Source organism: Anopheles moucheti, chromosome 2 (assembly GCF_943734755.1).
Source record: "Anopheles moucheti chromosome 2, idAnoMoucSN_F20_07, whole genome shotgun sequence".
NCBI lineage: Eukaryota > Metazoa > Arthropoda > Insecta > Diptera > Culicidae > Anopheles > Anopheles moucheti.
Genome location: NC_069140.1, coordinates 26,666,998 through 26,689,671, shown reverse-complemented (window position 1 = coordinate 26,689,671; position 22,674 = coordinate 26,666,998). Strand labels below are relative to the sequence as shown.

The following is a 22,674-nucleotide window of genomic DNA, read 5'->3' as shown; positions in this document are numbered from 1 at the left end:
TGTGAGGATTTCGGTTGTGCAGGGGGCTTTGTGTTGCGAATTCACTCTCCCTCAGTTACGGAGCAATTCGTGGTTTCGTTTGTTTGTTGTTTTTTTGTGCGTCTGCTTCTGTCAAAGGTTTAGTTCCGTCAAAAGGTTGGTCCCGCGGTTATACGGAAGATCATCGTTACGGGTGTTGCGTAGCGGCCACTTAGTGGGACCGTTTGCGGGTGGTCGATGGGAAGATAAAGACATCCCACCCGGCGACCAGGTGGTGGAACAAAAAAAAAACAACAAACGTATAAAACCCTCTGGTCAGACTTTGGTGAGAGACTGTATGAACTGTTAAAAAAAAATAATAGAAAAAAGCAACAGAACTCATTTCCATCCGAAATGGCAAATGCGTATTTGGCGCTTGCAAAAAACAAAAAAAATAATGACAAACCAACCACCCAATTGGTTGCGAACCATGCGAAAGTGTCCGTTGCACCGCCGGAAAGTGAAAGTGACGCACGGGTCCGTCTGGGATGGCAACCGTGCAGGAACGAAAGCTACAAAGAATGTGCCGAAAGTATCTTGCCGTCGCCGGAAGCGCCGACCGAGCGTATCATGGTCCCGCGTCCCGTGTGTACGTGTGTCGTGCGCTTTGTTTGGTGTAATGTGTTTTTTTTTCGGCGAAATGAATATCTCTGTATTCGCACGCAACAATGGCCGAACCGGGTAAAATTCGCGCGAGTTCAGCCATGATCGCTGGATGGATGGCCATTTCGCGAAGGCGCACCGTTTTTGTTTCCCCGTCTTGTCAGGCCACTTTGCTCCTTGCTTTCTGCGAAAGTGATCTTTTTGATGGAAAGATGACGCTGTCGTTTTTTGCTGTTGTTGCTCCCATTTCTTACGCGGATGGATGCTTCCTCTTCGCAGAGGTGGTAATTATTACAGTGGGGTTATCATGGAGAGTTTGGCCACCCCCCACCCCATCGTTTTTTTTGGTTATAATCGAGTGGTTCAAGTAGGATGAAATTTTATTGTTTGCCGCACGGTTTTTGGTACGCGAGTCGGGGTTCTAGTGTTGAATATTAAAAGTAAAAGTAAGTAGGTATATAAATGCAACATTATTTTATTATGTTGCTTCAAACAATGGTACGACGCGAAAAGACTGAAGTTCCCTTCTGCCATCATAATTAGTTACGTAATATTAGGTAAACTTTGAAGTCGAACTATAGATCGAATAATTATAAATTTCAGCTTCTGTTGCTACTAATATTTGAAGTTCAACATAAGCTATTAAGAATAAGATATATATTTTTCAGAGATTATTTAATTTCTGTGAAATAAAGGAGAGAACAAATAAATAAATAAATAAGAATAAAAATAGATTGAATTAAAAATAAATTATTGTTCAAAATCATTTAAATATTTTTATTAGAAGGCTTCAAATGTCCATGATTTAATTAAACATTATTAAATATACCATGTTCAATCTCTCTCGTAATGACAATTAATTTTAAAGACTAATTTCCGATTTGTAATTTCGAGTTTAAAAGACTGTTTAGTGTAAGTGGTTCAAGAGGAGTCATTTTCTCAACTTCAGCGTCTATGAAGGTTTCCAACATGGCGGATAGGGAGCAGTTAGAAAAACTCTGAACAGCATCAAATTCGTTGTGCATGCAGAATTCTATGACTACCATTTTGAGTTGAATATAAAAGATAAATGTCCTCACTCCTATGACTAGAGCTCATAAACCCTGTTATGCAATGTAATCGGAAGATTAATCGTTCATAGATAGATCATGCAATATGAATTTAATATACTCTACATCAGAATTCCTTTGGGAAAAATTCGTTACAGCGAGGTTTTCACATATACACATAAAAATTTCGACCGAGTACACCCGGAATAAGCCACCTCTTCACTGTTCGGAGAAGGAAATAACTCCAAGCTTATGGGAATTAAACTTTAGATTATAATTCCAATAGATTCAATCAATATTACCTGGCCTTTCTGGATGAATGAAATTAAATTCACCTGAAAGCATACTATTGATACATTTTTATTCCATTTTACGGTGAACCACAATCCATTTCTGTTTGTAACTATCTTTGGCTAGCTCCAGAAGTGTATTATTCGAGCACAACACACACTAGGTCAAAAACTTTGCACAAATGTAACGTTATACGGATCAGGGTCGGAACAGAATCATGCACTCTATTGCCATTAAAACACTCCAACCGACCGCAAACGGGAAATCAATTAGAGCTTCTCCAAATTCAGCACTCGGCTAACGCATTGTTGGCCGCGGTGTTTGTGTTGGCATGAAACCCGATAAACCCGCAGCTAGCAAAATCTAGGTAAACTGCAGCAACAAAGTAAAGTTGATTGATCGGGAAAATTGCGGACGAAAGGCGAACGAATAAAAAGCTCACAACCATAGCCCGTACAACAACTGTTAACCTTTTCCAGCGCGAACGCTACCGGTTGCAGCGTGAAATGTGGTACGGCTGGAAGTACTGCATACCATTTTCCACCCCAAACCGGCACAAGCACAATTATCCTGCACTTAACCGGCTAATGTGCGGTACGGTTTCAGCCAAAAATCGGAGCATTGTGCATATGTTTAAATACGCAACGTTCAAACCAACGCGCGCTTCACTTCTTCCCACGGATGCGAGCGAGATGGGGGTCCATTTCCACTCTCCCAAAAACTGCATACATTCGCACCAGGAAAGTTCCTTGCGCCAGTTTGGCTGTTGTTTTTGTTTTGTGGTCGAATCAAAAGCAAACGCTCTATCGAAAGCCGAAATAAAACGAAACGAACATAAATATGTAGAGAATAGTGCTTTTTTCATCGGATCCGGTGTATAATTCCAAATTTCCATTGCGAGAAGCCGTGTTTTCGGGGGGGTGAGTTGTTTTGGGATGATGAAATAAAAATAATACACTTTACAGGCAAATAAGCAATCGAAACAAACCATAGTGGGTAAGTTAAAATGGGCGCCCGACATGCAGACGCACCGGTCCGGCCAGCGAGCCCGAATGTCGGTGCGTTTTAGTTGTTACGAGCAGCATCATAAAAAATCAAACAGGTACTTCGGAAATGGGCAGGAAAAGTTTCTCCGACCTACCTGGCACGAGGAGCAAGCAGACGGCATACGAAGGGAAAAGGAGAAATACACACACACACACACCCACCTCATAGCTTCATGATAAAGAGAAGCCCAACATAAAAAATAAAATGATGATGTGGTGGCAGCACTTAAAAGTAAAAATATTATCGAAAGCAACCGAATGAGGTTGGATTGGCTTCACAGTTTTAACTTTTTGTTTTCTGTAAGGAGGGAAAAACGGAAAGAAGCAAGAATGTGAACGGGGTGGGGGTTCGGTGAAACGATCGAGGCAATCGTTTATTCGATGCGCATGATGCTGTCCGAAAAAACTTTCTCCAATAATGACCTGCACGTTCTAATTCATGCTGTTGGCTGGTTTTCGGGGTTGTTGACTACCCAGCACTGTTTGCGTCGGTGTTGGTGTAGGCAACGGTGGGTGGGGGGGAAAGGATTTGTTGGGTATTTATTTTTCACTCTTTCCTCAACCCTCCTTCATCCTTTCACCCACCACCCTTCTGGACTTTACCACATGCGTCCTAGAAACCGAAAACTATGTACGCTCCGATCTCGCTATCGACGAGCGATTATGTGAAACCGGACGGAGAACACCGAAAGACAACACTTTCGATCTCGAGCAACAGCGTACGTGGGCCTTTTTGGAATACTGGCAATACACCCGAGCGTCCCGAGCGGTTTCGGTCGGTTGGGGCACCATTCCGGTGGTGCCACTTCTTGACACACATTGCACTTTCCCTTCCGGCATGAACTCTTGCCGAGCCAAAAGAAAAAGGAGCGAAAGGCGAACGGGCACCCAAAAGGTTAAGGACCGCACCGGGATGACGAGTTGGGATGACGGTGGAGTCACCACCGTTGAAGATCACTTTCCCAAAAGCCGGTTTTGCCGGTCGCACGAACTTCACCGTCTGGGGTGTACCCATGACGATCGCGCTGGTTCGCCGTTCCGCTGTTACCAATCCTCGGTGTGTTGTTTGTTTTACGTTTTCTGGTTTTATTGGATTATTGAATTCGACTTCCTCCCTGTCGAGGGAACCTCACCGTACAGATGTATCTTCAATTTCTCAAACACATTCACCCCATTTGACAGCTTTCTAGTGCGCGGATTGTTTTTTTTTTCTCGATTCATTTTATTTCATTCCTGTCAAATTTTTGTTTGGATTGATCTCCCATCCCAAACGCCCAAACGCCACGATGGCGTGCAGCGCAAGGTGCAGGAAGCATTAAAGTTACAATAATTTAAACAATAAATAACAGAACAGATCATTCTTACAAAACGTTCTTTCCTTCCGGGCCCGCATGGTACTAACCCCGGCAAACAGACGTAGACGGGGCACCGTTTGTGAGGTGTGCGTGGATTGTGACATTTTTTGTGTGTGTTTGTGAATTTGTTGCTTTCCTTTCCGTTTCCTTTGCTAGTGTCTCCTGACCCTTACGTCTGCCCCGAACAGTGGCTTGAGGAAGCATTAGTATTAATAATAGTGCACTAAGTGAAGGTGCGAAAAATTGTCGCAGAGTTCCGAGCGAGCTGACGGAGCGATCGTGACGGTTACCAGCGATCGCGTCCGTCCATTCACCTCCCCCGGACAGAGGTAGAACATTGGGGTAGGGTGGGCCTTTTCAAAAAACGAAAACACCCCCCGAGGGCCCCAATTTTTTAGGTGGAAAGAAGAGCCGCAACGCAACATAGTGCGCCGCGCAGAAAGTGAAAAGTAGCTAGTTTAATATAAACTTTTCGTTTTAGTTATGGTGTGCCGGCTGGATAGATGAGCGCACAGCGCCGATTGCGGCCCTTTCGAAGGGGTACTCCTCAGGAAGCGGAGTGGAGCTGTGAGTTCGCAAAAGCCCCGTTATTTGTCACGATTCCCATTGGATGGGAACCGGTTTGACAAAAAAACACGCACACATCTCAATGTGCCGAAATTGGGCACAAGAAGACATGGGCAGGCAAAACATCACCATCCGAGAACTCGGATGGTTCCCTACTCCCGGGGATCTGAGCTGACCTACTTCGGCTTCCATAATCGATTCTGTCGATCATCGATGCTCTCGTTGCCGCGTTTGGCGTTAAGCGCTTTTGGGGGAGAAGAACTATTTTAGCGGTGCGAAGATGGCACATAGATGAAGACGGTACAGAGGAGACACGGTGAAATGCTACATAGTTGACGCGAGTGAAAGACGTTACAATTGGAAGTGTTAAGGCGCCCGTGCAATCGAGCCGTAAAGAAAGGGTCAAGCGATCCAAAACGGCGCCCAAGGTCGGTTAAGGTCGCACGGAAACAAATCCCCTAAGTCAGGGCCAAATTCCCACGGATATCACAAAACTATCAACACCCCCCAAAACGGCACGGTTGTACCAACGCTTTTCCTGGGTTTGTGCTTCCAAGCGGGGCCAATGGAAGGAAAAAACAACTGGAAGAGAGATTGGCGGGTTTGTGGAAAAGTGGAGCAAACAAACAAAAAAAAAAATTGAAAAAAAAGGAAAGGATCGTAAGCTCGCAATAAATATCTCTTTCGCGCGGCACACCGCCCGATTGGCAGGTGCACACGGCAAAAGGAAAGCCAAAGAAATGAAAAAAGGGGTCGGAAAAACGGATCCTGACGGTTAATAAATTAATTTAAATACGTTTTCATTCATCCGTACCGGTTTTTGTAGTTTTTGTGTGAATGTATGTCTCTACTGTTTGTTTGTTTGTTTGTACGGGATGCACGCTGGTGCAAGGGAAGGGGAGGGTGGAGAACGAGTGAGGGGTTGTGTTTTTTTGCAAATAAATTAAATTAATCTAAGCTCGGTCTCCACACCTTCCGCGGGCACCTGATGTCTATCCCCGATCTGTCCCACTGTTTTTTGTCTCTCTCTCTTTATCTTTATCTTTCTCTCTCTCGCTCTCTCACTCACTCATGTTAAACTATCTCCTGCCACTTGTTGGTTTGAGTATGTTTTGAGATGCTGCATCACCCCCCCGGGGGTTGGTACCTGGGTGGTGGGTTAGCATTTAGTGCTTGGGGGAAGGTTTCTTTTAGTGTTTTGTTTTTTGGGTGGGGTTTTTCATTCCCCCCCTGAGACAGCTATCCCAGGGGAGCGCGGAGAGGTAATGGTCGGCTGACAGATGTCCTGGACGCTTCCGGGACCCTCTTGTCACCCAGCAACCCCATTTGCCTCCCCAGCGATCGGTGACGGTAAACTTCGGTTGACGGTTAACGGTTACGGTTTGGCTTTTGGATGCCAGGCCGCGGCCGTGGTTTCTGGCTTCTCGCTACAATATGGCAAGCTTACTGAGCGTGAGCGCCGTAGGCCAGGTTCTGGGCGGCGTCCAGGGAGCGGGCGTATCCGTGATGATCGTCGTACGAGCTCGAGTGCGAGTAGTGCGGGTGTGCAACGACCTCGTAGCTCTGCTCGCCCTTCTTGTCGAACAGCTTCTTGAGGGCGATGATGGCGGACAGGATGAGCGCGATCTTGCCGACGATCAGAGCCTTGAAGGCGATCAGGGCCAGGGCACCGAGGGCGAGCGGGAGCAGAGCGGCGGCCTTCAACTTGAGGAGGAGGAGCAGAGGGAGGAGCAGCTTCTTGACCTTCTTCTTCTTGCCACGAGCTGTGCGGAGGGGAAATGAACGGAGCAAGAACAAGCAAAGAAAAAAACCCCGAGTGGCAAGATGTTAATGGCCGATATTCGCTAATGGAGCATCTGCGAAGACTTAGGATCTCTTGAACTTCTGAACGAGGATTGAATCTCGTCTAGCGAGGAGTTCGATGCTGCTGTTCGATGTACATAAGCTCCTTACCTTCATCCAGCGAGCGCTGCATGTCCTCGATCGATTCCTTCGGTACCTGGAACTGGAGGGTGTGGGTGCCAAGGAAACGGGCGGCACGTTCGACGAGCAGTCCATCGATCTCGGATTCGCGGGCTTCCGGTTCGGTGGGCAGGGAGATGTCGTTGAGGGAGCGGCCCTTCTGGACGTTCTTTTCGGTCTGGACGAACTTGATACCGTCGGTGATCTCGTAATCGCCCTCGGCGACGTCAGCTAGGCGTAGTGCACGCTCCTACCATCCATCATCAAGCGATGTGAACGATGGGGTGGAATTATGGAACGGATGATACCATTGGGCCCAAGCGCAGAAAGGAAGAGAGACGGTGGGGGGTTTGAAGAAAGAGAACAAATATATAGGTTAGTGTGCAATCGGCGACAAGATCGGACGTGGTAGTCTTTACAAAAAAAAAAACGCAAACGCGACATTAGCGCTTGATGAGTCTTTTCCCAGCGATTTGCCATCAGTCCTGTCGGACTGCAGCAAAACTCGCATCTGTTTGTGCGAACAGGTATTGAGCCGATTTTCCTCAAGGTCTGAATGTGGGTTGACCATAGAAGTCATGGATACCCGGCCCAGCAGATCGACACCGGCTTCAAGTCGGCTCGGGTCTCGGTTGTGAAAAGACAGCGGCAGATGCGGCGGAATGCGTATCTGTTCGCAGGCACGCTTCCCATTCTGCAAAGCACATAGCAGCAGCCTTAGCAGAAGGTGATAATAATTGTAACACAAATCATGTACGGCAACGGAACGGGGTGATCGCAGCCCGGGAGGGCCGGTTTCGGTGATGATTGCTTGTATTGCATCCATTGCCCGTTGTGCTAATTTTCCCCCAGCTCACATCTTATCCCTGGCTATGCGCATGCGTAGTTCGTTTTTAACGTCCTACTGTTTAGGTCGCTCTCCATCTTTGGGTTCGTCTTCTCTATTGCACCAGCGAAACGGTAAACTCTTGCAATTACACTGTGCACTACTTTCGATTGCATGAGTTCTGGTTTTCATTTTCGTTTTGCAAGATGCCTCCTGCCAGCTGATCCGTATCGATCAGTTGCCCGTCCGTAAGGTAATGTCACCGAAACACCGATAGCAAAATTAACCAATAGAACAACGACGGGTCGTGCCGTATCGGTCTGGCGGCTTACCTTAGCGCACAGCACAATCGACCTATCGCCACAGTCCCGCACGAACTTCAGGGCGGAGGATAGTAATCCATCGGTTTCGGTGGGTGGTGGGGCGGCAACGGCCACGGCCAGGACGGCGAACAACACACAGAACTGCTTCATTGCGTTTGCTTTTTTTTTGTTTGGTTTGGTTTTGTTTGTTTAGCTTTGCGATCACACTGCGGTTCTCACAAACACTGCACACTTGCAAGTCCTTGTTTCTTTTTGTACACACACTAGTACACACACGCACTGTGGTTTCACTGCCGGGCCTTGGACGAGTCCTAGCGAAGGCTGTTAATTGTCGGAAAGCAACCGGTGAACTGTGACTGGAAGACAATGCTGCCGCGGGTTTTATTCTCTTTTGCCAGCCAGCACCGATAACCGGGCCCGGTGCCCCGTCTGCTGGCCATTCGGGTTTCCCGGTGGCGAACCGAAGCCGGGTTGGCCGGCAAACAAAACGCGAGCGGCTACGTACCGAGCGAGATGCAAGAGTGATGCCCGATCGCATCATCATCATCATCATCGCCATCATCACGATCATCCTCGGGATTCAGCCCACCCTCGGGGGAGGGGGAGGAAAACCGACGAACATACCCACACACACACACACAGACACACATACGCACGTACGGATAGATACATGCGATACTACCATACCGCTGTACCGTTGAGTTTTCTTTCACTTTACCCATTCGACACCTACACAAGGGTTCGGGGTAGAGGGGTGGTTTAGAGGGGAGTGGACAGGCTCGCTGCCTGTAGGGGTGGTTTGGGGCGGCATGCGGCGATTGGCCTTCCGTACCGGTGCTGTTCACGATCACGATCATGGTTAAAGGTTGGAGAAAGAAGAAAGCACGATCGGGTTTCTGCTGGCGAACAGTCCACCAAACCACCCCATTTTTCCCTCCCTTCTTTCACGCGATCCTTCTCTTTCTCACACTCTCTCACTCTCTCCCTCTCACTCTACTCTCTTGATGCCCGAGCGCAGTACGGTGCCCCCATTTGGGGGCTTGAACCAAAACTGTTCGCTCGAGGAAAGAAAGAGAAAAAGGAGGTTCGTCGCCTGTCCGTGGCGTTGATGTTCTTCGTTTGTTTTCGGCTTTGACTTGATCGGTTTGCTTGTGGCTCGGTATGTTTTTTTTTGTGTGCTGTTGCTTCGTAACTTCTCCCATTCGGACGATGGTTTGATTTTTCTACTGTCCTTCCTCCGCCATCCCCCTTGCCGTCCCATCATCCCCCTTGCCCGTGCTGTAGTGCGTGTGAATGTGTGTTTTCCACCCCCTCCCCACTGATAGCACGCATCGACGGAAACGAAGGAATCGGGTGCGCGGGTGCATACGTTCGCTCGTATCCGCACCAGTATCTCGTACGAATGCGTACCACGAGCGGGTTGGAGCCCAGGTTTCGGCTGCTGTGGTGGGGATCGGGTAGATTAATTTAAATAATTTTCAAATATTTTTTCTTCCCCCGGACCGATGATGGGAAGGAAGCGCATGTATGATTGTGGCGAGCAAATTCGATGGTTTTCACCGCAACTATGCGCAGTGGCCCGGTGCGTCGTCGCCTGCGTACGCACCGCTCTGCTCACTTTCCCTCGCACGAATGATACCGTTCCGAGAAATGCGTACCGAAAATTATTGCCCCTGATACTACCGAAAGGTCGTTCGAGGTTTATTTTATCCATGTTTAGTGGGCTACAAATAATGTTTGCTGGTTTGCTAGAAATGATCCAAACCCAGCATCAGTTGGTTCTTGGCTAATACAATATCAAGCCATGCGCAGTGAGCAAAATGGATCCGGGGGGTCCGATCGAGTATGAGTCGTTGGCAATCGGCATAATTGGAAAAATGGCATTACGGCCAAATGGAATCATACTCATTTATGAGCCGTTGGCAATCGAACACCAGCAAAACAGTGTCGCATCAGCGGGCAATACTAATCCAAAAATGCAAATCACACACTTTATCAAACGATTAGCTGATGCGCCGGAGTTGAATTCACCGTGGCGCGTTTTGCTGTGCTGTCCAACGAAAGTTGTGTGTCAAAATTAGAATTTTAAAGTAGTACCTCCGGCTCTCATCTTTCACCACGAACAAGGAGTAGATTAGGAGCACTTTCTCTCGTGGCAAGCGATAGAGAATTCCTCGATTCCTTGCTGCTTGTTGGGACGGAATCGATTCGGTGCCCAGGGTCGATTGCTGCGGTTCAGCTCGGTATGATTTTTCTTTCACTTTACAGCGTTTGTGGGTCATTTCGGTTGGTGGTAGCGGTTATTTGCATTTGGGCTCGAATGATTTTATCAATGAGTCCTAATGGACGATACATTAGTGTGGTCTCGCGGGGGAGCTAAGGGTGATTGCCACCCATTCTGGGACGTGTTTAGCTAATGTGGCGGGATTTCCGTCAAATTGAGGCAGGCTATTTTGGGGTGTGGAATGTGCAAGAGATAAGAACAATTTTCGTAAAATTGGGTGGGATTAAAGTAGAAGAAAGTAAGGATGTAGTGTTAATCAACGAAATAAGGATCATTTACATCCGCTCAAGCTGTGCGAGTGTCTATGTTGACGTGGTACAAGTCTAACCCGGATGTTAGTATGAGGCTTGTGGGGCAAGCGATATGAAAATGAAAAAAAAAAAACAAAAATAATTTCACAGCACAAATATAAAAGGTGATTTGTTCAAATAATGTTTGAGAATGTATAGCAATGAAATAAGTTGACCATCTATGGAGTTTTTTTTATTTTAACTTTAAAAATAATCAATAAACCACAATCACAATGGGCTTTATTTTCCAAATGATTGTAGAACGGTGTATTAGACCGAATATCATAGGCTTGTGTGTGGTAAAAGAGATTTAATAGAGCTGGGAGTTGTTCATTGATCGGTGTTAAGTTATGAAATTCTGCGACAATAATTTATAACTTAATCCAACATTTAATGAAATATCACATGCTGTATTAAATTTTTTGTATTGTATTCGCATTTGATTTACTTTGTAAATTGAAACCTAGTAATACAATAATGATGCAATAACGCAAAACAGTTGCAAACAACTATCTTACTTCGTTTTTATCGATCATCATGAAAGGGAAAAGGCATTCAATTCTTGCCCGGTTAGGTTTTCTCTTAAAAGTCATTTGCTTGTGTATTTCAAACAGGGTTTCGAGTGAAACTTTTTTCTGAAAATGATCTTCGATATCTGCGATCGTCGTCCCGAAGACCCGAAGATTTGGGATGTGTTGGACCATTTGGAATTGTGTGAAATAGTTCCCAAAGAGTATGTCCATCTCTTGAATGGTAGTGTATGTGTGTGCGTGTGTTTATCTATCGGAACATGCATGTTATTTTATTTCACCTTTTTCTATTCCGATATCGAACCTTATTCATCTGGGATAGCGCTCTTCTCGTTTGGAAAGCGATTGACCCGTTTTCTAATCAATCGCTACTCGGATGTGTCTGATCGTCTCTGAATATATATATATATATATATATATTTTGCCCTCTTCCTCTCTCTTTCTTAGGCTGAGGAGTTTCCAGATTCCGGTCAATTTTGGCCTTTGGTGTCGTGTTTTTGTTTTGTTTTTTTTTGTATGTAGTTTCGAAAGTACAATTTCACATTCGATTCCTGCTGGAGGGCCACCGCTGGTCGGCGCTTGTCACGCTGATATGCGTTGGCTATGGGTAGTAACTAAACACAACAATAACAACTCCACTATCCACAACAGCTAAACAGCTAAATCGGACGCATTCTCCTGGAAGCTGGAAGCTGATATAGGAACAAAAGGAAGAAAGTGGGAAAGAAAACCCCAAAACCCTTACAACCGACCCATCAACCTCTTTCGCCGTGGAATGATAGTGCCTAAATATTGTCTATCCCTGCGGGGCAGCAAAAGATGGCTGGACGATCGGTGCGGGCAGCACTTTTTTTTGTTGGGGGGTGGGTTCAGCCAGGCGCTGCCAGTCGCGGGATGAAAAGATGAGTGGAACGAAAGCAACGCAAATGGCGGGAAGAACACAACACAACGAAACAACGAAATAATCGGTCAGCGCCGGGTGAAGGAAATGCGGCGTGCAAGATTTTTCGGGTGATTGGAGTCTTTTTATTGATCCGCCGATTCGATACAACGGTGCCCACGGTGCCTGGATTGCCGGGCCGTTATTAGGATGCTGATGGTGGTGGTGATGGGGTGGTGTGCGGGAGCAGTGTAACACTAATTGTGACCTTCGCGCTGCGCTGCTTCGCATCACCCATACGGAGTCCATTTATTGCACGATCATCGTACTGGCTGGCCAGTTTCCATTGGCCATTTTCATCGTCAACGCCACGGACCCGCTCATGGTGGTTATCTGGTTTTTTTTTTTCCGACCGAAAGAGACTGCTGCTGGTGGTTGATTTTGCTTTTTCGGGAGACTATTCTTCCCCGAACCCGTACGACGGAAGCGAAACCTGAACGGTTTGACTGCCCGTCAGCAGCGACCCAGTGAACTGACTGCTATTGTACGCAACGGGAAAAGGTTTGGGGACGCGAACTTTGGAGGAGTCAAAAAATATACCTCCACCCAGCTTGGTTGCCGCCTCTTTCGACGCCGCAAACGGCAAATTGAAAAGCGCGAAAATCCAACCATTGAATGAAGTTCGAAACGATCGAGACGAGAAAAAAAGGCCTTCCCTCCCCGTAGGGAGCCTATTCTTCGGGACAGCCTCCTCGGGACATAAACCGTTTGCTACCGTGGCTTAATGGTACCCACATCAAGCTTATATCCCATTGAATAGAGAATTGGGAAGAAAAAGGGAAGTTAGTGTCAAATAAATATTCCACGGACGCGCTACCACCGGCCACGCGGCACCCAGGGCGGGGCATGCCCTGAGCGGGAAACCTTATTACTAGGTCAAATTAGTGAAGGCAAGAATTATAGGCCATCCTCATTTGTGAATGTGCTGTATGTGTGCCCACTGGTAAACCCTTCCAGATCGGGTGGCCTTCAAGCGGGTTCGAAGACGGTTCGAGAAGTGAAGTGGTGGCTGAGGGTGGATCCCGCGTCAGAAGAAGAGGCTAAAAGCAACGTTATTCATCCCGAAGGGTGAAAAGTATCCCGTGAAGCCTCCGAATATTGATCCACCTTCTCGCACATACAATCACATGCACACACACACACATTACATTTTGGGCCATCGGGGCACGAGGCACAGGAAATCCGATCCATATTCATCCCTCGCCCGGGCGATCCCCTCACACCGTTGCGCGGCGCGCTGGGTAGCGATTTAGCGGGACTTTTCTCTAGCCGATTTGTGATGCGACAAGGGATGGTGGGCTGGATGCAGGTCGGGCGGCAGTGGTGGAACTGAGAATTCAGCCCCGAATTTGAGCAGTTTTCAGCTTGTGCTCTGGACACCCTTTGGCAAGCGTGTTATTACATTTTATTAGTGAGCCAAATTTTGGCTGCCAGTCTAACTTTATGGTAAAACTTTTTTGTTTGCGGTTCCTGGAAGCTAGATAAAAAGTTCCTTTCCCCAATTCTGCACCGCCATCTCGATATGTGTAATTGCATAGTGCGGGAGCTTTATAGGGAACCTGGATGGGAGTTGATAATGGCAGTTGATAATTTGCATAATAAAAATGGGTGCCAAGTTTACCGGCCTTATTGTAACGAGGTACATTTTCCTGAAGTGGTTGAAGTAAAGCAAACTGCAGGTGGTGGCATTTGTATAGAAAATTGATGAAGTGAGTTGCGAGGGAAGTGGCTCAAGTATTCTCTGCGTTCTCCTACTCTTTTGTGTCTAAATTAAAGCGCTCTTTTTTATAAAATGCCGAATATTCGAAACGATCGATTTTTTATTAAACCTTTTTTGAGACCTAATTTAAAACATTATCTGATATTCAGGTAGGTATATAAGGCTGCAGAAAGAATCTGAAATAATTAACGAAAATCAATTATCAATTATTATTTATCTGAAATGAAATTATCAACCGAATTGGAAATAATTAAATGTTTCATCTTTATTTGACAAAAAAGTCTCTCAAAAAGTTGTACTTTTAATTGCAATCCATAGTTTTGAATGTGTATTCCTTTATGTGAGTATACCATAAATAGTAGTCGCTAGTTCGTCTTTTAAAAAAATCACGAAAAGGTCGTTTCTTTCGCGGTTCTAAGTGCATTGGTCCACACGTGAAAATTTCCACCGTCACATGTTAACAGGATTAAGAAGCACAGTGTGCACAGTGTCAGTGGTTGTAAATGCAACTTTTTCAAGAAAACTTTCAACATTTCTCCATAGCACCCAATTGCCACAAGCGTCACGTACTACGCTTTATAAAGAATTCCCCCCGAGAGCTAGCGTAATCTGATCTAATTTGCTTTCAAAGCCGTTGTCATCTACTGGTTCGTATACTCGAGGATTAGCAGTGGATTTATAGTGCTTACCACTGGCAGTGGTACGTGCTGTGTGGCCATGTATGGCTAGCAACTCTCAATTTTACGCTATTTTCTGGCTGTGTACTCTTTCGATCGAACCCATGCAGAAAAAAAAAATAATCTCGAAATAGATATAATGGAGTAACCGAGTATGCCCGGGATAAGGCAAATCGCAAGGAGGAAATGCCTTGGGACAATTGTTATTATCGCTCAACACAAGCGGTGTTGAAAATACGGCATTGCCGTCATAATATAAATTAAATAAAAATAAATAAATAATGGAGTGGTTTATGAAGCTGAGGATTTGGACGCTTTGATACACCCATTTTTACCTTTGTACAGGAGGACATTAATAGGATATCGTCGAAACGCACGGAATCGATCGAGCTTGCACGGTAACGGAAAAATAGAGGGAACCGAACAAAATAAGCCTTACCAAAGACGCCTTCATCTACCGTTAAGCCGTCGGTGATTATGGAGATGCTCATCGGCTGTTAATTTGTTGGTGAATGGGTTTTAAAGAGACGATTTGCCATGCAGACGACGAACGTCGTGCAATTTTCATCGTTTTTTTCGGGAGCAAAAACAAAGGAAACGTGTTGTTTGCTGACAGGCGAAATCAGGCAGATTAGAGACCTCTTGAAATGTTCCCGTGCCGGTGGGATGGTGTGTGGAAGATGTTAATTAACTTAGCGTGAATTAGTATGCTCACTGTTAAACAAATGCGAAAAAAAAATCACACACATTGGCTCCACTGTGCTGGTTGTACTGTTGAATACCGCGAACAATTTTATCTTCGCATGCGGTCGAAGTTTTACACAAATAGAGAGCATTCGCCGATGTTGAAGAGATTTTACTGATCAGCAAAAAAAAAAAAATCACAACCAAGACCGATTTGTGAAACGTTCGCAATCGAACGAAAAGGTAAATATGGGCAGTGTGAGGTACATTAAACGGGAACCTTTTTCCTGGACCGCGGCTTTGCGGCGGGATGGCCGCGTGAAAGTGAAGCAGATAATTCCCCCATTGCGGCATTGACCGTGCATAGGTTATTATGAAGCACCGAAGATCAGCGCAACGATCATGTTCACGCCACGGTTAGGGATCGAGAGCATCCGGAGGAGTTTTGCATGGCCGCCTTTGCGGGGGGCATGGACCACAGTGTCCATATTGGAACCGTTCGAACGGTTAGTGGCGAAACCGTTTAGTGTGAATCAATTTTCCCGTGGAGAAAAAAAAAGGGTGAGTGTCCCGTCAAAGGGGGAAACGGCTTCTCGCCGGCTTGGTGGAAAATTGGAAAATAATTGTGCACCGATACCTCGCTGCTGGGGGTACGGTTTGAGAGGGAGGCTTGTGGAAGGGAAGAGGACGCGCAAAGTGATCGCCAGAGTTACACGCCACCGGGGTCGACACTCTGGCGGCCGGTCGGTCCTGGTCATTGGCACAACGGGGTGGGTCGTCGCACGTTGTGTCGACCATGTCGACGCTGTGTGCAGTATATTCATATATTTTTTTTAAGCCGTTGTGTAGCCCTGCCTCTGCTCAATTGGGAAATAAGCAACGCACCCGTATATGCGAGATGGGTAGGCGATCGCCCGATACCGGTCGAAATGGAAATGGACTCCCATTTCCAGTGGTGGAGAAAATGCGGACGCAGGAATATTAAAAGTACATCCGATTGCCACCGCCCGTTTTGCTGTTGGTACAGTGGCGTCGCACTTTCTCAAAAATTGCCACCGCACACACACACACACACACACACAGATGCACGCACGCACGCATAGAAAGGTGGTCAAAGGATTGAAGAGTTGCGAATCGTACGCCATTGAACTGGAGCGAATCAATTTTCCAAGCCCGGCCCGTTTTTGCTATTGAGCCGCACATCAGGGGCGAAAATTGTCGGCCTCGCCCGTGTTACCCTCGGATGTGGGTTGTGGCCAGGGCCACCCCCTTCGGGGCCGGATGATTACTGCTTCGTGTTTAACATGGCATGTACGCATTGGCAAACTGGGCGGTTTTGGATGTAGATCGTGTTTGAATGGACGCTCGGTACGAAGCGAAGAGTTCAATGGTGGGATTACGCGCGTGATAAGTTTCCCAATGCGGGGGGGGGGGGGGGTTTGCTGCTGGTGCGGTGAAAAGTTGGCAAATAAAAATGATCGGATGAAAAAAAACACGCACACACACCCGAGCACCAAAAGATGAACATTTTTGTAGCGCTTCTAGATGATGGCTTTATTGTGAGGAAATTGATTGACGTCATTATGCGCCGGAGCTGCCCGAATGGGAAGTTCATTACAACCCGGCGATGAAGGAATAAATAGGGAATCGATGGTTTTTTATGGGAGTTTTTAATGTTCGTACAGCTCGAATAGGAGAAAGGATAACTTTTTATGCTTTCCATTGCTCGGTACAGTTTTGCTATAATCGTAGCATTTTACCCTGCGCAAGGATCACGTTTCTGCTCTGTCACGGCATTGATTGGCGGGTTTTTCCGACAGGTTAATATTTGCTTCATTGAATATTGAATTGGTTAGGAATTAATTGCAGCATGATTAATTGATTTTCCTTGTTTACGTGCACACAAAACCATTCTGTATAACAGCGTTTTATTTTAAGGTGCAAGTAACAATTATTGAAATAAATTGAAGGAATTGCTCCAAATGTGGTGAAGTATTAAAAAACTGAGTGAATGTAACATTCTTTGTTTCAATTCCTCCAAATACCATCAACTCCCTATCGCAGACTTTCTATGCGTCAGCTAGTCAGAACCTTAGCTCAGCTCCGATGAAAATGTTAATGATGCTATATTTAGATTATATAAGATTATCAAATAACTATGTTCATGTAGTTCAGGTACTTCTTCATGATGTGGCCGATTGCTTCTCCTTTCAGGTGTGTAGATAACATCACTTTGCCCTCGATTTCCATCTGCAGATACTGCTACATTCTACGTTTGTAGTCTGAGCAGGATCTCTGCTCAAAGTACCTGTCGCGACAAACGAAGCTGAGACCGTATAGAACCTATATAGTTCCAGTACTCACAAACACCTCTGAGACACGGGCTTTGTCCAAAACTGAGGAAACCCTTTAGCCGCGTTCGAGAGGAAGATACTCAGAAGGAATTTATGCCCCATACGTGTGGAATGACAATGGAAGAGCTGCTATAATGCTGTCGTACAGGGGATTAGACTCATCAGGCTTCGTTGGGCTTATCACGTCAAGAACATGATACCGGACGATCCACCCCGTTAACAGAACAGACTAGGATTACGGATTGACTGACAACGGAACTCCTGCAGCAGGCCAAGACCTTGAAGCGAAGTACCTCAAACGTTATCTTCGAAAATCTTCGAATCTAGTTGGACAATTCTTGGAATCTAGTTATCCAGATTATCAAATAGAGGATGCTGCTAACTATCTAACAATGTTGTCGAATTTTGTCTGAGGGTAATAAAACAGTTCCAGAAGCAAACTTGGTATCATCATTTGATGGCTGGCAACTCGTATCTACTCCAATTACTCCACCGTTACCCGTATCAGCTTGTGCCACGGAAGGGTTCGTTTTCGGAACTTCAGACATCAACATCTCCCAGATCAGCCAGCAGTGGATGCGTGGATGTAAACAAAATGAGACGATACCGAACTGAAATCACCAACAATCGAACCACCATCAGCAACAGCAGCAGCAGCATCAGCCCCAGCAATAGCCGATGCGAGAAAAGAAGCCACCACAACAAAAAATGGTGCCACTTTCTCAGCCAGCTTCGTCTGTCCGGGGGTGCGTGTGTGCTTGAGTGTGTGCGAGGAATCCTGTTTGTTTCGCATTTATTTGGTAGATTGATGAGTGAACGACGACCGGGACCCGGGGAGTAGGTGTGCTGTGAGCTGAATTCAGCGAAAGTTCGGTGACAGCACCATGACCAGCCCGGTGTGTATCTGTAATGAGCAGGGTTCAGCGTATCGGCCGGAGAGTCCGGCGTCCCCGAGTTGTCACCCTGCCGGCCGGTTGTGAGGCTCATCGTCGGAATGGAGAAGGTTCGGTGTTGGGGTTGGGTTGCGCTTTGTTTATTCTTTTTTCTGTTTCGCAGTAAAATGCAATGCGCGAAGAGAAAACAAGGAATTTGACACGCACCTGTGAGTCATACGGCACCCGTTGGGTTTGCGTTGGGTGGTCAATGTAGAACGGTGCGTCGGCCAGGGGGATGTACAAAATAGCAACAATGTTGGAATGTTGGAATGTAGCCAACCGTAATTGAATATCGGCTTTGGTGCAACCCGTGGTGGTTCGTTTGAGTTTTTCGATGCACCGTTTCGATACCGAACGCAGAGCAGCTCGTGGCAGCTGTAGTGCGAAACAAACACGGTGTCCCTCCGCATGGGAGATCACCATGCGCAGGCGGTGCAAGGTGGTCCGAAAGTGAAAGCGATACGGTGTGAGTGCGATTTACACTACTCCCATTCGCACAGTTGCTATCTGGCGCTGGACGAGTTTCGAACGAACCGTTCATTGCCACTGACATTTCGTCCCGTTTTCGTGAAGGTGACACTCGTCGTCATACGGGAAACCATCCCGAATCGGCATGCGAATTGTGGCATCACCCCTTTAACCACACACACACAAACACACACACACACACACAAACACACACACACACACGCATCGGTTGATGGACGCTGCTTTGTCTCGCTGTCCATTACGCTGAACCACCGGGACAGTTGATGTATGATTTGCTTTCTTTTTTGTTCTCCCCATTTTCGTGCCACACACACATAAACCACCCCCACAAACCCACCCCGGTCCTGGGGTGGGTTGCTGTTTTATTTTTTCTTCCCGTGGGTAGTCCCACGGTTTCGTTTTGCTTGGCGGTCTTTCGCCAACAGGTGAATGTGGGCGCCGTGTTTCGTGCCAAAATTTGCATACGGTGACAAAGTGCCGGTGCATTCCCAGGTGCGGGACCTTCAGGACCCCGGGGATGGCGTGAGGATGGTACCAGAATTCAGCCCGTACCGCCACAGTGGGACTGGAATTTCGGCGATAGCCGCTTTCGCTCTCATCCGGCACGGGGCGCGTGAGCAGCATGTGCATGAACAGTGATTGAGTCCACGCGAATGGCCGGAGGCGATCATCTACGCGGTACGGTACGGAGTGCTTTTTGCTGCGGTCCGCTTCTACCCGGGACCGGGTCATGAATGCGTGCGTTATTGATTGAGTGGATAAAAGGGGAAATCAATATGTAGGACTCGGCTATTAATTCCAAGAGTTCGCTCCAGAGCAAGACAATCGATCTCGGTGAGGAAGCTTATTGAATGTCAAGGGAACCGTCAGGTTTGGATATCTTCATCGTTATAGCATCCAGCTGTGGAAAGTTGAACGTTCTATGACGCGGATTGGTATCAGTTTCCAATGGATGTGCGCGTTACCAACTGATCCAAAACTTCTACAACTATTCGCTAGAGACTTTCTGGAGCAAACTTTACTAAACTGAATTATTACGTACCATAAAGTTGCGGATGTAAAACCCTATCGATATAAATTCTTGATGAACTTAACCTTAACTTAAAGAGGCGTTCTATCCACGGTGAAACGTGAGCATTGGCAGCTCTCATTGTCTTGATGTCTTAACCGATGGCGTTGATGTGAAGCTACGGATGAAACTGATGATGATTACTGCCTGCAGGCCTGCAGTGTTGGTACGTATCCTACATCCTGCTTGCACCGATTTCACTACACCAGTCTTTCGTAATGGGTTCGGCATTTCCTAAGGGTGTGGTGGTTGGAAAGTTTCGCGTGCTCATCAGCCCCGGCGCGGTTGACATACTGCTGCTGCTGCTGCTGCTGCTGCTGGTGCTGTTGTAGTATGGCAGCAGGATTTTTGAGGTGGCAAGATCCTCACGCATTTACCGTTAGCTGGTTAGGGGTTTTTTTTTGCTGGTACGTTTGAGCATTGGGAAGGCATTTCCACACACACGCGGATGAAACAATGCGAGCGGGCATCGTTCCAGCGACCGGTTCCAGCAGCAACGGTACCGGCCCTCGGCAAGCTACTACTTCCGTGCCACTTGCTGGAACCGAAATTGCTGGCACCACATCTGGCCGCTTGTTGATTAGGGATTTGCATTATTTATGGTACTGGCTTCCTCCCTTATCCCGTGTACCGAAAAGGCATCGGGCATCGATTACTGCCGGAAAGGCGGAGAATTAGGTTGAACCGTTGGACGGACCACACCGGTCACCAGGGCAAAAAACCCTGGCTCCGGCAGCATCCGGCGGTGTTTCAAATCGCAGCCACGAATTCGATAGTGAGCGTGCGCTTATTTATTGCCATCAATTAAGGTATATTCTTTGGCTTAGTTCGGTTCGTTCGCTGTGGTGGATGCCGCTCCTTCCGCTGTTGGAAATTCGTTCGCTCCCCACAAACGTGCGTGGTGTGTGTGTTTATTTTTTTTTGGTTGGCTATTTATGCAGCTCCATTTCCACCGTCACCAGGCACCAGGTTTCGGGCAGGGGGCTCAAAAACGTTTGGCAGGGTGATCTTGACGCTGCGCCAGGAAGCAAAAGCATCAGTAAGATACCGTGCTGTTGAGACATGTTTCCCTCCTGGTGTCGGTGGAAAACGTTTCGTTTTGTCTCGTTTTTTGGTTTTTATTAGATTTTATTTTTCTTTCTTGTTTCTTTTTTTGGTAGTCAAGATTTATCGCTTAATATGCCCAACAACCCCCGATAAGACACTCGGACCTACCAACCCCGAGGGTCTCGATAGTATTGAAATCCGGGAGAAATCGTACATAATCCATCCCGAGTTTTGAGCTCGCATATGATAAATGCAGAAAATTGTACCCAAAAAAAAAAAGGGGGACGAAACGGATAACGCCGATAAGGAGAGCACAAGACGGCCGTCTGTTTGGTTGAGCTTTTTGTGGCCCCCGAGCGAAACGCTGGAATCGGAAAATCGGAACGATCGAAGTTTTTCCTGCATGATCAATAGCCGGGCACAGTACTTGGTTGCGGTTGGGCCCATTTTTCAACCTGGAATGAGTTGTTTGTGTTTTTGTGTGTTGCTTTCTCCCACAGTTCGTCAGCTGGCCACAATGGCCACATTGGTCAGTTTGATGTGTGTGATGTGAACGCTTCCGTAAAACAAATAAGCACTGAAAGGCATGGAATTGCTGGACTCGGTTGCCGCTCCATCATGCTGATCACCGTATAAAGACTCCATTAGCGGAATGTTCATCGTGTTGTGTGTGTGTGTGTGTTTGCGAGAGATTTGTTGTTGTTTTTTGTAGCTTAATTTCCCTGCGGTGCGTACAGCGAAAGAGAAAGAGAGAGAAAGAAAGAAAGGGAATAAAGGAAGAGGAGCGAAACCAAATTCGAATGCCACAAAACGTACCATTTCAGCAACGAGCCACCATTAATTTTCCAATCATTGATTGGTAGCAACGTGTGGTTAGATTTTCGGTCCTCGGTCCAATTTGGCAACTCGCTCGTAAAGGCGCCTTCCGTCGGGTTGCAGCCAAAAAAAAAAAAAAAAGGAAAACCCAAGATCGTACCGCATGCTTCACCACGAATCAAAATTAATTTTCCCTCGTTAACCACATTTCTCCGGCTGTTTGTGGGACGGCGTTTCCACCCCGGCACTGATGTGCGGTTAGAGGTCAGCAGAAGAAAAAAAAACGGCAAAACTATAGCCACAGCGCAGTGTGGGCGAAGTGGTGAAGTCGTTGCCTGCTTAGGGTGAAAATACAGTTAATTTGTAGCGAAACTGGGTACGTCACGGTGGCCACAAATCTGTTGCTGAATGAATTTCGGGAAGTGGATGTTTGTTTATGTACGAACGCGGCATGCATTACTGTACCGGGTGGATAAAAAGTGGAGAAAAATTAATTTTAATGTCAGTACCACGCTGTTGGACTAATTGTTTGAACACATCACTTTTAAATTTTGCACTCAAGTGGGGGTCCCCATAAAACTGATACTAACGAAACATTAAAAAGGGCTGGAATGTTAATGCGATGAAAAGTATGAAAAGTGCCTTCCAATAATGGGGTGCATCAGTACTATGCACAATCTATCGAGTTTCATGTAAGGGCAGAATGGTCTGAAAGGCAAATTAATTTTAATGGTTCTCAGAACCCTACTTCCCCGTATAGCTCATAAAAATGTTACAAACAGCGATATGACCTATAACA

The 22,674-nt window shown here is 46.6% G+C and overlaps 1 protein-coding gene across 1 annotated transcript; it reads right to left on the bottom strand.

Annotated features, from left to right (window-relative positions):
• Positions 1 to 6,372: 6,372 nt before the first annotated feature.
• Positions 6,373 to 8,190, bottom strand: LOC128298229 (uncharacterized). The gene is made up of 3 exons (XM_053033976.1): positions 8,050 to 8,190; positions 6,883 to 7,141; positions 6,373 to 6,692 (listed from the first exon to the last, which is right to left on the bottom strand). The coding sequence occupies exons 1-3, from the start codon at positions 8,188 to 8,190 to the stop codon at positions 6,373 to 6,375; spliced, it is 720 nt and encodes a 239-aa protein (XP_052889936.1).
• Between the last annotated feature and the right edge of the window lie 14,484 nt (positions 8,191 to 22,674).